Below are 16,168 nucleotides of genomic sequence, written 5' to 3' on the forward strand. Positions count from 1 at the left end.
ATGTATACATTGATATTACCTACTTCAGGTGTGCAATTGCACACCTGCTGCAGGTGTAGCATGTGGTGTACGTCTCAATTTACGCTACTGAACAAGATTAAGGTATGAGGAGCAAGACCAATGTAAGATGAGCAAGACCCAGATAAGATGAGCAAGACCAATGTAAGATGCGCAAGACCAAGGTAAGATGAGAAGGAACAATGTATGATGAGCAAGACCAAGGTAAAATTAGAAAGATCAAGATAAGATGAGCAAGACCAAGGTATGATGAGCAAGACCAAGGTAAAATTAGAAAGATCAAGATAAGATGAGCAAGACCAAGGTATGATGAGCAAGACCAAGGTAAGATGAGCAAGATCTTTTGAGTGGCAGAGTCGCACTATCGTGCTATGGAGAACTTGGCCCTGGTTCTCTCTCATATGATGCTCTTACTCTAGTGCACTCCCCTCTTTCTCTCCTTCCTGATTCCCTTGACGGCCCCTTTCTGTTGCCTCCTGCTCCGGATTCTGTCCACCTCTGGCCAATCCTATCGCCCCCTTGACTCACTAGTCGTTGCTAGATTTACCTCTGCCCCATAACCACAATTTCACTTACCCTGATCCGGATCCGGATCTATTCTAGTATATTGTTTTTACCTTGTTTACTGTTTCTGTTATCCCTGTTTTTAAGAATGTCAATCGTCCAATGGAATATTCGTGGTTTTTATGCCAACATCCATGAACACCAACTTCTTGTCACGCAGTTTTCGTTGCTTTGTGTCTATCTCAAGGAACCAATGCTTGGCGTTCATCCTGGTTGCTTCCGCGGTTATTCCTCTCTTTCTTCCCCTCCAGTTTTTTGCCAGAGCCTCTAACTCTACTGCTCTCCTGATCCGTAATTATATTTCTTTTATCTCCCTTGTTTTCAGGTCACTCATTCCTTCCTCTGCTGCCCGTATCTATGTGAATAAATGGTACATAGTCTGGTAAATTTATCTCCCCTCAAAAGTTCCTGTTTCTCTTCCTGATCTTAAACTCGTGTTGTACTCCTTTTGTGCGTGTTGAACCTGTGCTCCTTTTGCGTGATTTTAACTGTTGGCATTGTTCTGACAAAGAACCGAGGCAGCCTTCTTGAACCACTTTAACCCCGGCTTGTCGTCTCCTTTTGATTCTTCCTTACTTCTTAATTATTAGCCTGGTACAGGAAACAGTAATCCTAGATCCTCACTTGATCAAATCATGTGGCTATACTCGTCACACAGAGTGCATCCTAGACACATGTGGGGAACGGACCTGTGAGATTTATATTTATTCAATTTATATGAATTCATATAGAATTTATATTTACGTTAATTTATATATTTCGATAGCAATTGTATGATGTTTAGTGGACTGTATTTCTGCAAATTTTCACAAATCGATCTCCTGGCTCATTAGGGAGATGTATTGTTTATATATGCAGTCAATCAAACTACAATATTAATATACATATATTATTAATTAAGATTTGGAGGCCTTATCTTAAATGGCTGATTTTGTCCTAGACAACCAGAAGAAACATGGATAAATATGCCAGTCGATCCACCTTGTAGGTGTGGCTTGACCCCAACTCATGTACTGGTTACTAGGATACTAGTGATTATTCTTCCTCTTCAATTATTCCTGTCAAAGGGCACATGCAATAATAGCAGGAATCCTATATATATATGACAGCTATAACAGAGAAAATATTGGTAAATTGATAAAGAGATGAGAATATTACTCACTCAGGGTCGGTTGCTGCCATGTGATCTAACCGGAAATAATCCTATCTACCTAACATTACTGGCAAGGATTGGCTAGATAAGATTTCGGAAAGACCCTTCCCTTATTTAGGTGATGAATGCATGTTGATGATGGAAGAAGCACTAATTTACTCTCCATAACATTTCGTCCAATGGAGAATTATTGGAGTTGAACTCGTTATAGCGTCCTGATATCTTAACAACAATGGCTGACTATGGGCCCTCCTCCACTAACGCCCTGGGCTCTCTTTGTCCAGATGTCAATAAGTGGTAGAAAGGTCATATTTACTCTATTTTGATACTAATAATTAAGTTGATTCAAGTGAGATATTTTATGATGTTAAAAGTCCAAAGACTGCTGTATTAAGAATAATTCCCAGCACAATAGCTGGTGAATTTAATAGCGACATGGCAATGATATCTCCGTTTTCTACGGGAGGAAAATTCCACTGCGCCACGTCTTCTCTGAGTGAATTTATATATACAACTCAGCAGCAATATTATCTGCTTATTGTATTGAATATTAATAAATGGTGTATGCTTTTCCGACAACACACTACTAAATATTGTCAATGCAGGTAATTCTTCGTACAGTTGGTGTTGCGCCACTCACTCGTACTGTGGTGTGCCATCACACTCCTTTGATGAAGTTCAGCTTCCGTAATTAAAGATTAATTTTTTGTTCACATATGGGGAAAGAAAATATCCACAGTAAAAATCATCTATGTAGAGTGTTCCAAATGTAAACTCTCGCCCTGGGCATCTCTGGGCGCTACCCAGACGAGTTCACTCATGCCCGGCCTGCAATCTCATTACATTGCTAACAATGGTTTTTATTTGATCCAAAATTAGTAATATTAATTATAACTTATCAAATGTCCATTAACGTAATGCTAATGTATTTACTAAATTTAATAAGCATATTAGTGATCAATTATAAATTAAATTATGTAAATCAATACTCCCTCAAAATCTCAGCTGAGTAGATGGGGAGACGCGTTTATCTCGCCAACTCACACACCTGTTGTTACTGACCCACATGGTGCTGGAGCCTACAGAGTGTTTTATCCCATAATTAGGAACTATATGCTTTGTTTTTGATCATACGATTAATAAGTGTTATTTCAGGGACATATCTATCTAACTAACTTTTGTTGACAAAATTAGTGCTACAAGATGTGCTAAACCCAAGCCGGGTTGCCACATGTTCCGAGCTTCTTGCACACACTACTGTGCTTACAACTGCATATGGAGAATTCAGTCGACCACCAGACCAGTTGACAAGAGCGCTACAGTCTCTATTAACATGAATACTTGTAAACGTTTTTATATTATTGAAATAATGATATTGTATGTCACTTAACTATTTCTTATAGAGCTCCGGTTATATCGTGGAACTTTATGCCCAAAATAATTGAGTTGACAATAATTGTTGGCTTTAATTACATATAATATTCCGATATAATGTAAATTTTTATAATTTATTTTTAGTCAATTAATTTTCCACCCAAAGAGTTATCTTGAATTCTTCAGGCAAAGTTATTCACAAATGCTGTTTTATTTGTCTGGATTACGTTCAAGACAAAGAATCGGTACCTAGCTGCACTTGATTTAACTTTATATTCATATATATTGATGTGAGGCTTCTTGGCAGGTGTGCAAGTAAGCGGTAGGATACCTGCATTCTATAGCCTCTTCCTCAACAGTGGGCCACCTGACGGAGTCTACACTATCATCGTACCCAGCTATGTGCACTTGGGTTTTCATTTTTGATATTCAAATTAAGTAGCAGAATGTCTCATACAGTATTAACTGTAGTCTGTTGTGTAAATTATATTATTTAATTCTTCATGATTTCTTATGATTAATTATTACTCAGAATTTCACTAAAGTCTTGTTAATTTATGTTTTGTACTAAGAATTAGATCGGGTAAGAGAGTTGAGAAGTAAAACCCCACGTATGGAACGTCTTGCTACTCATCTGACCTGATCGAGCTCTGAAACCAACCCGTCCTCTTAAAAATAACGTCACTTTTCGCTCGTATGTGCGCTATGGATAAATTTGGACAGTAATTTGAAATGAAATCGACTCACAAGAGTGACGTACTGTTCCGTTTTCTGTTTGAGTCGTCCGGCTTACTCGGCCAGCTTAGTAACGGATTCTTTCCATTAACCTTTTTCATACCGTTTTGAAACTTTATGAGAATTTCCTGCTTACCTAACCTATCAGAGGACCCTTAACTTACTGTTGTTGAAAAAAATAATCCAAAATTTATATTAATTTTTTTTCATTTTCAAATTACGTCCATAATTCGGCCATACGGGCAAACGGCCAAAAGCGACGTTCTTTTTAAGAGGACAGGTTGCTGAAACACAAGTAAGCCCTAAGCTGCAAATGAAAACCTCCTAGCTCCCTCCGGGAGTCACGTGACCTCGGGTCATGCCCTGATCGGGTGACTGATGCAAACATTGACCAATGAGATCACCAGATGACATCCAGGGACCTCAAAGTCAAGTCTGACTCTGGTGGACACGAAATCGTGCATCATGTGAAGACTTCCAAAAAACATACAGAAGTCAGACATTGCCAACTTTAAAGTTACTCTGGGCTGGTAGGAAGGCGTGAGTGTGACTATTAATGTAGCAGAATGTTACTGGTAACACCGGCTTCGTAGCAAAACAACATCAGCGGGATCAGCTATTGGATCGCTGATCGAAAAACACAAGCTGTTCTGCACAACATCGATGAAGAAAACGGGGACATGGCAGTATTAACCGGTGAGCTCTTCAACATGAACACTGTTGGCAAACAACCATCCTTGAAGATAACCTTCACCTTCGTAGCGATGGCTACGCAGGCTACTGCCACTTATAGCTTCCGCTGCTTTGGCATCCTGATACCTCTATAGAAAGTGAAGATTGAACGATACTCCAAGGTCAACCAGTGCTTCCGGTGCTACAAGTACACCCACCCCACCAACAAGTGTCAACTGCCCAACCAAAAGTGCAGCATTTGCGCCGAGGATCATTACTACTCTATCTGCAAGTCTGAAACTCAATGATGCCTTCCATGCAATGACAATCATCATGCAATTTCCCACCACTGCCAAAGCCGTCAAGAAATTATCAAGACCCTGGAGCCAGTCAAACCTTCTACCTCTGCTGCGGGCACCAGCTCCAAAGCATCAGTTCCAAACATCCATCAGGAAGCAGCCTCATACTTCAACGTTCAAGCCGACATTTCACAGGAGTTCCCGGGACGAAGCTCTGTTGTGCCTCAGCACAACATCCGAGCCAATAGGGGGCCCTGCTCCCGGCCTGCCAGTCACTCACCAAGTCACAAGTCGCCACCACCAACTCACACCGACCAATTGCTGTTGAGTATTGTGTAAGCTCTGTCAACTGTGGTTAGTAAAATTGCTGGCTCCAACCAACAAGAATATGTGAGGGTTTAGAATATTCTCTGTACTGTTAATGGCCTCTCAACCTTCACCTTACCTGATGAAGTTTGCACCACCTTTACTCCAGCCACAAGTTCTCCATAAGATCCGGACCCAGTGTCGGGCATCACTGTGAGCGCTACCGCACTTACGGACTGCCTCACTTAAGCACCATTATAACAACAAGCAGGCAGACTACGACCCCAAAGATGCTCATGACGACCAATGATCCAGGATTGCTTAAATATGCTAGAAACAAGAAGAAAGTTGAGCAATGATGTCTGCATCAACTACCATCACAGGATACATGATCTATCATCATCATACTCTCCGAGACAGCACACCATCGACAAGTCTGAGCCACTCCTCCTCACCCTCAACGACTTCCAAAGAAGTGATTACTTGAAGCCACAGTAGATAGGCCACTGAACTTTCTGTCCATCTCGACGCCGTCCTCTTCCTTTTTCCTGAGTTTTCGTCCTTGTCCTCAAGTTCTTCACTCCCCAGATCGCTAAACCCTTTGGTCATGCAAGCTTCATAGCTTCAATAAAACAATAGTTCAAGCTTGAACTAAAAGTATCTAAATTTATGAGCTGTTAAAATTAATATTCAGTGGCAAAATATATTTTGGAAAATAATATAATTTTACATATTGGTTTTTAAATAAAACCTTAACCAAAACAGTTTTACCTTGTGAGATTTCGTGATCAATAGCAACAATCTCAGTTCGGTGGAGCCCAGTCTGATTGGCGGAAAATATGACATCACCAATATTGATATCCGACCCGAAGACACTGATTGGTTGACTTGAATTTGAGACACTCTTGAAGAGGACGTGATTGGGTGAAAGAGTTAGGTTTTGACCAATCGAAGTATGGAGTGTCACATAGAGAGCATTTTCCTGGGACCGACGATCCATAAAGCCAAGGATGGCGGTCGATACAATGTTTCCAGATTCATCAACTGTGAAAAAAGATACAGTTGAATTACAAAATAATTTATCAGATACAATTTTTTTTATTTGGCATTAGTAACATGTAGATAAGCTAGAGCATGGGGGTCTTCACATCGATAAATTTAACAATAAGCTCATAGATTTGTTAGGAGCTATCCTAACTTTCCAGGACGTTGAATCTTTTTGTCACCATTCCCGAGCACGAGAATGTTTGTGGATAAAGCATACAGGTGGAGAGTGTTATTACCTGTCGGGGAAAAAAATACATCCTTTAATAATCTTAGTTACAAAATGCATCTAATTTTGTTGCTGTTCTTGTTCTAATCCATTAACTAATACTAACACAAATTAATTTTATAACTCATTCAAAGAAAACAAGATTACAGTGGAATTTACCCCTTAATCATGGGATATTATTGCCATGCCATAAAATATCTACGTCAAATATTCAACGATCACTTAAAACATCCAGTCCAGCATTATGAACAATAACAATTTGTTCTATGTGACTGAATTAAATCATATAATCAACGCCTCCCTACCTTCGTCCATAAATAGGCAGATATTGAACCAATCCTAGTGGCGTCACTAGACCCGGTGACGGAGGAAGGAGGCCATTGTGTAACCAGCAAATCTCTCGTGAGGAAGCTCCTTAGGCAGCCACGTTTATACTCGTAACTGGAGCAATTTCTACTTTTTTTCTGCTGCCGCTACCTCAAATAACGGGAGTAACCTCGCATCCGGTTTGTCTAAAACAATCTATATTTTATTATAAGGCCTTTTAATATTATAAATGACAGCTGGTTAAGAGGTGGGTGACAACCCAAAATCGGGTGAGCCTCTCACAATCACGTAACTAATAATAATTTACATGCCATATCTATGATTAGAAAGGTGTTTGCAGTAGTTAAATTGTATTCTTCCTGCAGATCTTCTGTGGACAACCTAAGGAAATAAGCGACATCTACCTGTTCTAACACATGGGATGTATCGACACCATAACCACGAGGCCCATATTTGGCTGTTTGCCCACGTGTACAACACTTGTACCTATACTGAAGCCTTCAAATCAGATACGGCGATTGAGTACTCAAACTAACCTAAGTAGTATTAACCTTTAGTATAAATTTCCTGCCAATCGATACTTCTCGAATGATGGGCTACAATAATTATATAGCCCCCCCCCCCCCATAATTGTGTAGGGATATGACTTGTGGGAGAATTTAAATCCATATAGTCCGCTCAATAAAACATACAGTCTGCTATGCTATCGTAAGAAATAATCAATAAATAATTATACATCTCAAATAAAATCCATTTAAATTAATCAACTAATTTATAATTAAAATAAATAATAAAATCCCACGAGTCAGAGTTCCCCTCTTTACCTGAAGGTGTGAAGGAGGCCTGGTTGAGGTCTGGGACGCCGGGATGCTTAGCCCAGAAATCATCGCAAGGTAACCTGTTGCTTATTTACCGGATAAGCCTTTTCTTGTCCAGTTATTAATATTCCTTAAAATTACTTATCCAGTATCTTCTAACCTAAACGTCAGAGAGAGAGAGTTCAAAGATTAATGTGAGGCTGTTATGTGTACCGTTGTTAAATAAGAAAATAATTCATCTAGCACCAGGAAGCCTAGACAACACAGTAAGACGTGTCTTACTTAGAGAGAGTACACCAAGAGAGAATCTTGCAAACAGGTTGTCCTTCCAGTTAAAGAATGTAAAGGAGAGCGGATAACTAAAGGCTGAAGCGCAGACACAAACCTGAATGATGCAAAGAATCAAGGCGAGGAAGAGGCAAACGCGAAGTTGATGAATACTTGGGTTAGTCATAGTATAGTTCAGGCAGCACAAGGGAGGAGTTCACATGAAGGAGCGCTTCCCTATCCTTCCCTCTGATGTACGTGGCAAAGATTTATTACGGAGAGGACTTTTGGAGGATTCAGTTTGGAAGTAAATGACAAACGACGACCAAGACAAGCAGGTGTCAAATATGTAATGAAAGAGCCTCTTATTACCTTTGTAAACAGGATGATTTCCTTATGGCGACCAGGATGGATGGTGAATGCCATGCCTTATTACGTTACTACGAGGGATACCCGGCTGTGCCCTGGGTCTCTCTCTCCCCTTCCCCACTCCTACCTCTCAATCTCTCTCTCTCTCTCTCTCCCAATATTTCGCACTCTCATCTCTCTCTTTCGTATCTTTTTCCTTCCCGTCACCACTTTCCCTACTATTCACCACATTCCTTATCAATCACCAGCTTCCCTATCTTTCACCATCAATCACCAGCTTCCCTATCTTTCACATCCCTTCTTCACCTTCCATCCTAACATTTAAAATGAGAGATGAATCTTAGTGAGGATGTTTTTTTTTTATTTAACGATCTTGAAAATTTGTGTAATTTGTCCCAATAAAGGGGGATATGGAGATCGACCACGACCACCCTATGTACTGACCTGAATCCAGACCCTTTACCCAGCAAAGTTTCATGAGGCTAGCCCCAAGCGTCTACAGCCGCCTACTTTGAATAGACAGATATTCTCCTTTATTGGAATAATAATAGATATCATATGTTTCCCTGAAAAGTGCTTGTAGGCATGACTGGTTGAACCTGTCGCTAACAAATAGAGAGGTGGTCCATATAGAGCGCTTCATCTAGAGGAAGGATGATCGTTAAGTGCAACCAGGTAAAGAATAGTGCATAAAACATTATCCAGGATAACACCTTCATGTTGTCGAAAAAAGGCAGTGAAAGTAGTTCCGAGTCTTACCTGAGACATAAGACCAGACAGTAAACTTTGAAAAAAAAGCATATGGGCTAAAATATTATATCTCCAGGTAGTGCCATAAGCATTTCATAGGAAAATATAACTTACATTCGTAGAAAATACATTGCAAATAAAACTTAAATATTCACAAGGATGTCAGTTGTGCTACAACACTTGAGAGAATTTAAGTGAATTGAACTCTCAGGGGAAAGCGCCAAGCTATTATGACTATATAAAACACTTTAGAGAAACTAAGAGAATAAGAGGCACTCTCTTGCGGCTATGAATACATAACTTATTCTGTAAAGGAAAATTACTGAACAGATAATGAAAACCAAGAAAGTCTATCAAAGAAATGTGTTTCCTTGGGGTACAGAAGGTATAGCCCGAGGTGGTGATGACCAGCGTCCTGTAGGGTAGGTGAACAAGAAGGGAGCGAGGTGCAAGAAGACTGGACGTGCAGGAAACGGAGAAAATGGTGAACAACTTCCTATCTACCTTATTGAACGCCACCTCGACACAGAAGCAGACATTGGAAGAAAACATAAGACGAAAAGTATGTAGAAAGAGCAAACGAAGAAGTGATATCAAGAAAAAAACGAATAGGAGAAAAACAAAAAGATCGAGGAGTAGAAGTTAACAGATGACTGAAAAAAGTTACAGGCGAGAATGTAACAAAATCTCAGTGAAGGACAAAGACAAGAATAACTCCACCTGTCCTGATACGGTGGAGCGAACACCTTCACCGATCCTGGTACGGTGGAGCGAACACCTCTACTGGCTCCAGTACAGTGGAGCGAACACCTTCATCGGTCCTGGTACGGTGAAGCGAACACCTCAACCATTCCCTTGATAAGGTATGGTGGAGGAGATACCTCCACCGGCCCTCATACGGTATAGGGGATACTTCCACCGGCCACGGTACTGTAGAGCAAACTCCTCCACCGGTCCAGGTAAAATAGAGTGAACACCTCCACCGGTCCAGGTAAAGTGGAGTGAACACCTCCCGAGGTCTCAGTAGGGTGGAACTAACACCTCCCGAGGTCTCAGTAGGGTGGAACTAACACCTCCCGAGGTCTCAGTAGGGTGGAACTAACACCTCCCGAGGTCTCAGTAGGGTGGAACTAACACCTCCCGAGGTCTCAGTAGGGTGGAACACACACCTCTCATGGTCTCAGAACAGATGAGCAAACACCTCCCAAGGTCTCAGTACGGTGGAGCGAACACTTCCCGTGGTCCTAGTACAGTGGAGCGAACACCTACCGTGGTCCTAGTACAGTGGAGCGAACACCTACCGTGGTCCTAGTACAGTGGAGCGAACACCTACCGTGGTCTCAATACAGTGGAGCGAACACCTACCGTGGTCCTAGTACAGTGGAGCGAACACCTACCGTGGTCTCAATACAGTGGAGCGAACACCTACCATGGTCTCAATACAGTGGAGCGAACACCTACCGTGGTCTCAATACAGTGGAGCGAACACCTACCGTGGTCTCAATACAGTGGAGCGAACACCTACCGTGGTCCTAGTACAGTGGAGCGAACACCTACCGTGGTCTCAATACAGTGGAGCGAACACCTCACTCACTCCTTGACACTTTCTCTGCGCCCTAAACTGTTTAGTCTTATTTTCCTCTCTGCTTTTTTTCCTTGTTCTCTTTTTATCACTCTCGCTAGCTCGCTATATTTTTTCCTCCCTCCCTCACTTCCTCCCTCGTTCGCGTCTCACCTGCCAGCACCTGGTCACCAGTCTTGAGACGCTCCATGGTAGTAGTGGAGCCTGTGGGCGTAGTGACGCGGGCGTGGGCGGGGAAGCAGGCGCCCACGTCGCAGGAGCAGCAGTAGTGATGGCGGGTGATCTTACTGTAGCAGTAGCAAAGGTCACGGTAGCCACAGTTGATGTAGAACATGGGGCGGGCGTGCTTCTGAGGAGAGAGTGAGTGAAAGTGTGAAGCGGCAGTATTGAACAGCCAAGGTGATATTTTGAGCAATAAACAGACTATGTGAATGTTCTGTTTTCACGGAAGCTAGGTGAATGTTAGTGTGTCTAGTGGGTAAGATAAATAGATGTTCGAGCTATGCTCATATCACATAAATGTTCATATTTCGGTTTCAAACTTAAGCGGAATAAAACAGTCAACAATTCCTAGATATCATTCAAGATGCCAACCAGAGAGCAAAAGGACATAAGACGAGTAACATTAAAAATATTGAATTCACCAAGGATTTTATCGAGGGACAACCGATTCAGGACATTGGGAAAGAAACATTTCCAAACATTCAGAAAAATAGGATATTTTTCGAGACGTTGCGCGACGGTAAGTGGGACAATGCAGTTAAGACAATAAGGTGTAGGTTATGGTTCTATTGCGGACCCTTGAGGAAAGTCAGAGTAGCTAATACTCTTCCAGCCTAGCCACATTCCTTTCCCCACCTATTATGATGGCAGGGAAAAGGGTCATTAGGATAGATTACACCTAATACTACATAGATTATAACTTGTAACACTCCACCAATGACTAACCCAAATGGATGTGGAATGTGGTGTGAGACGTACGAAATCCGAATAAGGCTGTCACTTTCTGGAGACGGTCAGATATGGATGGCCTTCTCACCAATGACATCTGAGAGATTAGTAGAGGCAACTCCTTTATAGGTGAGGACTTGACAAAGTTTAACTGCCATATACCTGCTGAAGAAGAGGAAGAGCCAGTACTGGAGTTCAATCACCACAGAATGGGAAGGGTTAGAGCACTACTACTGGAGTCAATCACTATAACAAAAGAACGTTGGTGCACAAAATGTAACGATGAAACATAAGTGCATAGAACTTCGCCGTAAAAACACTCGTCTCTGGGGAAAGGTGCATATAAGTGGCAAAGTAGAAAGAACACGTGGGATCACATTGCTGACGAGGACCAAGAGTGAGTCCTGTGAAACAGGTAATCTGGCAATAAAAGAACGAAAGGGAGAGGGAATCGAGCTCACAACAGGAGTAGCAGTCAAGGTACTGGCAAGGCGCAAGGAACAAGGAGTAGCAGTCAAGACACTGCCAAGGCGCAAGGCATAAGGAGTTGCAGTCAAGGCACTGGCAAGGCGAAAGGCACAAGGAGTAGCAGTCAAGGCACAAATGAGAATGGGGTATTGAAGGGAATAACGTTGGATGAGAAGCGACATGCTTTCTTGAAAGTCATAGCACAATTCTTTAGTGTAAGCAACCCCGAAGCCATACTCAGGACGACACGATATGAAGCTCAAGCTGGAAGCTGGTGATGAAGGGAGAAATCACCCCAGTTGCAGCACATGGAGTGTTCGTCCACGTACAATGCAGATTAAATTCTAGGCAGGATGGAGGATGGGAGACTATAAATGTAAACGAAGACAAGAGTGGTCAACACTATATTGTTATCGGATATAATGTTATTGATATATTGTTATCGGATATAATGTTATTGATATATTGTTATCAGATATATTGTTATCGATATATTGTTATAGGATATATAGTTATCAATATATGGTTATCAATATATATATATTTTTTATTTATTTATATATATACAAGAAGGCACATTGGGGGGTTAACAGAGAACATAGAGTTTAAGTTGAAATTACATTATTGTAAAGCCACTAGCACGCATAGCGTTTTGGGAAAATCATTAAACTAACCTTAGAGCAAATCCTTAAACTAACAGATGATTTTTAGAGAATTAACAGTGAAATTGACAAAAAATGTTTACAGGTACTTTACAGCTTTACAAATACAGATGATTTTAAAAATAATAATTACAGTAAAATTGAAAGAAAGAAAATGTTTACAGCTACATTGCAAGAATTTTTGACACCAAAGCAGATTAGAATAATACACAATAATAACAATACACAATAATGAACAAGGATTACTAGGTACAATTAGGAAAACATCTCAGGGTTATACATTGGTTCACTGAGGCACAATATGAGGATCATTACAAGGAATAATGTAGTAAAATATCCACACAATAAAACAACCATGATATCAGATGATCTACGATTACAACGGTAAAGAATATGGCTTAGGTACAAAGAATGGGTGATTCGATAGCATTAGAAACAGAACGAAGATAAAGCTCGAGGTAGAAGACAATGAAGATGAAATTAGGTACGTTTTTGTTATATTTTTGAATAAGGCAAAACTTGGACAGCTTTTAAATTCATTAGGGAGTGAGTTCCATAAACTAAGTCCCTTTATTTGCATAGAGTGTTTACACAGATTTAGTTTGACTCAGGGGATATCAAAGAGACATTTATGTCTGGTGTGGTGATTATATGTTCTATTACATCTGTCCAGGAAGGGTTTCGGAACAGGGTTTGCACTTAAAAAAGTGTTTTTAATAATGTAATTGACACAAGAGAATGTATGGAGTGAATTTATGTTTAACATGTTTAAGGATTTAAACAGGGAAGCTGTGTGTTGTTTGAAAGCAGAGTTTGTTATTATCCTGATAGCAGATTTCTGCTGGGTGATGATGGGCTTGAGGTAGTTTGCAGAGGTTGAATCCCCAAGCACAGATACCATAGGTAAGATAGGGGGATAGACATAATATCTGATCCTAGAGAGTATACCAACTGTTTTAGAAACCTTTTTCGTTATGTGTTGAATGTGGGTGCTGAAGTTGAATCTTTTGTCTAGGTATAGGCCAAGGAACTTTCCATCATTTTTATTGCTAATGTTTACATTATCTATCTGAATCTCAATTGCATTTGTTGATTTGGTTCCAAATAAGATGTAGTAGGTCTTTTCTATGTTTAGTGTGAGTTTGTTGCTTGACATCCAAAAGTGTACTTTTTTAATTAATTGTTTACAGCATTATTTAATATGAGTTGGTTGGGGTCAGAGTAGATGAGAGTAGTATCATCAGCAAACAAAATAGGTTTAAGCATGTTAGTGACATTAGGCAGATCATTGATGTATATAAGAAACAGAAGGGATCCTATCATGCTGTCTTGTGGCACCCGTATGGTTTGTGGAAGAGTAGGAGAGGCTACATCATTGATGGCTACATAGTGGTGTCTGTCACTAAGATAGGATCGGATATAGTTCAGGGCAATGTTTACATTATACACGGATTCCATAATGGTGGAGTTTAAATGAGAGGTAGTTATGGTTAACAGTATCAAAAGCCTTTCTCAAGTCAATGAAGAGACTAATCGGAAATTCACTTTTGTCAAGGGCTGATTTGATAAAGTCAAGCAGACTAATAATTATATTTTTGGTACTCTTTTGGGAACGGAAGCCAAACTGACAGGGACTAAGTATATTGAATTTTACGAGATAGTATATTTTGGTAGCAGTCTTTCCTGTAGACATATATTATTAAATATGACCGAAAAAGTAGGATTAATAATTCTAACGTCAATTTTCTCAATATTTATTATATTTCTTTTCACTGTTGATGGTAATTGAAAAATCAATTCTCCAAAATTCATTTTTATTTCTAGTCTGACGCGACACTTGAACGCGTTTTGTAATAATTTATTACATTTTCAAAGACTTTAGTTTACACTACACACAACTATAACATGCAAACACTAAATAGAGTTTAAATAGCTTTGATTTTATACCTGAATTTGGGTGAGGTGATATGTTACAACAGTTTAGGATGAGGTGAAAACAAACTTTCAACACAAGACAGAACACGAAACAATGGGTATAATATTTTGTAAGTTAAAGGGAAGAATGGAAGTAACTGCAAAGGGCCTATTGGCCCATATTTCTTGATGCTTCTATATTGGTGCAGAGTCTTGAAGTGGGTAGAATATAGTTGTGCATTAATTGGCTGTTGATTGCTGGTGTCGACTTCTTAATGTGTAGTGCCTCACAGATATTAAGCCGCCTGCTATCGCTGTATCTATCGATGATTTCCGTGTTTTTTGTTAAGACTTTTCTGGTTGTGGGAAGAGGTTATAGGTTCCTTAATGGAGCCCTGTTGCTTATGCATCGTTAATCGCCTGGAAAGAGATGTTGTTGTCTTGTCTATATACTGAATTCTTTGAGGCTTACAGTCCCCAAGCGGGCATTTGAAGGCATAGACGACATTGGTCTCTTTTAAAGCGTTCTGCTTTGTGTCTGGAGAGTTTCTCATGAGTAGATTGGCCGTTTTCTTGGTTTTATAGTAAATCGTCAATTGTATCGTCTGATTTTTGTCTGTAGGGATAACGTTTCTATTAACAATATCTTTCAGGACCCTTTCCTCCGTTTTATGAGCTGTGGAAAAGAAGTTCCTGTAAAATAGTCTAATAGGGGGTATAGGTGTTGTGTTAGTTGTCTCTTCAGAGGTTGCATGGCGTTTCACCTTCCTTCTTATGATGTCTTCAACGAAACCATTGAAGAAGCCGTTGTTGACTAGGACCTGCCTTACCCTACAGAGTTCTTCATCGACTTGCTTCCATCCTGAGCTGTGGCTGAGAGCACGGTCGACATAAGCGTTAACGACACTCCTCTTGTACCTTTCTGGGCAGTCACTGTTGGCATTGAGGCACATTCCTATGTTTGTTTCCTTAGTGTAGACTGCAGTGTGGAAACATCCGCTCCTTTCCATTACTGTTACATCTAGAAAGGGCAGCTTCCCATCCTTCTCAATCTCGTTAGTGAAACGCAACACAGAATTCCACTCAAATGCCTCCTTCAGCTCCTGCAGATGTCTGACATCAGGTACCTGTGTAAAAATGTCGTCAACATACCTGCAGTATATGGCTGGTTTCAAGTTCATGTCGACTAAGACCTTTGGTTTCGTTGAAGACATCATAAGAAGGAAGGTGAACGCCATGCAACCTCTGAAAAGACAACTAACACAACACCTATACCCCCTATTAAACTATTTTACAGGAACTTCTTTTCCACAGCTCATAAAACGGAGGAAAGGGTCCTGAAAGATATTGCTAATAGAAGCGTTATCCCTACAGACAAAAATCAGAAGATACAATTGACGATTTACAATAAAACCAAGAAAACGGCCAACCTAACTCATGAGAAACTCTCCAGACACAAAGCAGAACGGTTTAAAAGAGACCAATGTCGTCTATGCCTTCAAATGTCCACTTGGGGACTGTAAGCTTCAAAGAATTCAGTATATAGGCAAGACAACAACATCTCTTTCCAGGCGATTAACGATGCATAAGCAACAGGGCTCCATTAAGGAACATATAATATCTTCCCACAACCAGACCATCACCAGAGAAGTCTTAACAAAATACA

General features: G+C 40.4%; 1 protein-coding gene across 2 annotated transcripts in view; it reads right to left on the bottom strand.

Moving 5' to 3' along the window:
* LOC123756163 (indian hedgehog protein) overlaps positions 1–16,168 on the bottom strand; it is a 117,502-nt gene that overhangs the window by 32,720 nt on the left and 68,614 nt on the right. Inside the window, exons 3-4 of one of the 2 annotated variants that reach the window (XM_045739234.2) lie at positions 10,661–10,853; positions 5,893–6,165 (exon numbers count right to left, since the gene is read on the bottom strand). In XM_045739234.2, the coding sequence (XP_045595190.2) occupies positions 5,893–6,165; positions 10,661–10,853 (466 nt within the window). Of the gene's footprint in view, positions 1–5,892; positions 6,166–10,660; positions 10,857–16,168 lie in introns of both variants that reach the window. The other variant, XM_045739233.2, reaches the window with a different exon arrangement.

This window comes from Procambarus clarkii, chromosome 36 (genome assembly GCF_040958095.1).
Source record: "Procambarus clarkii isolate CNS0578487 chromosome 36, FALCON_Pclarkii_2.0, whole genome shotgun sequence".
NCBI lineage: Eukaryota > Metazoa > Arthropoda > Malacostraca > Decapoda > Cambaridae > Procambarus > Procambarus clarkii.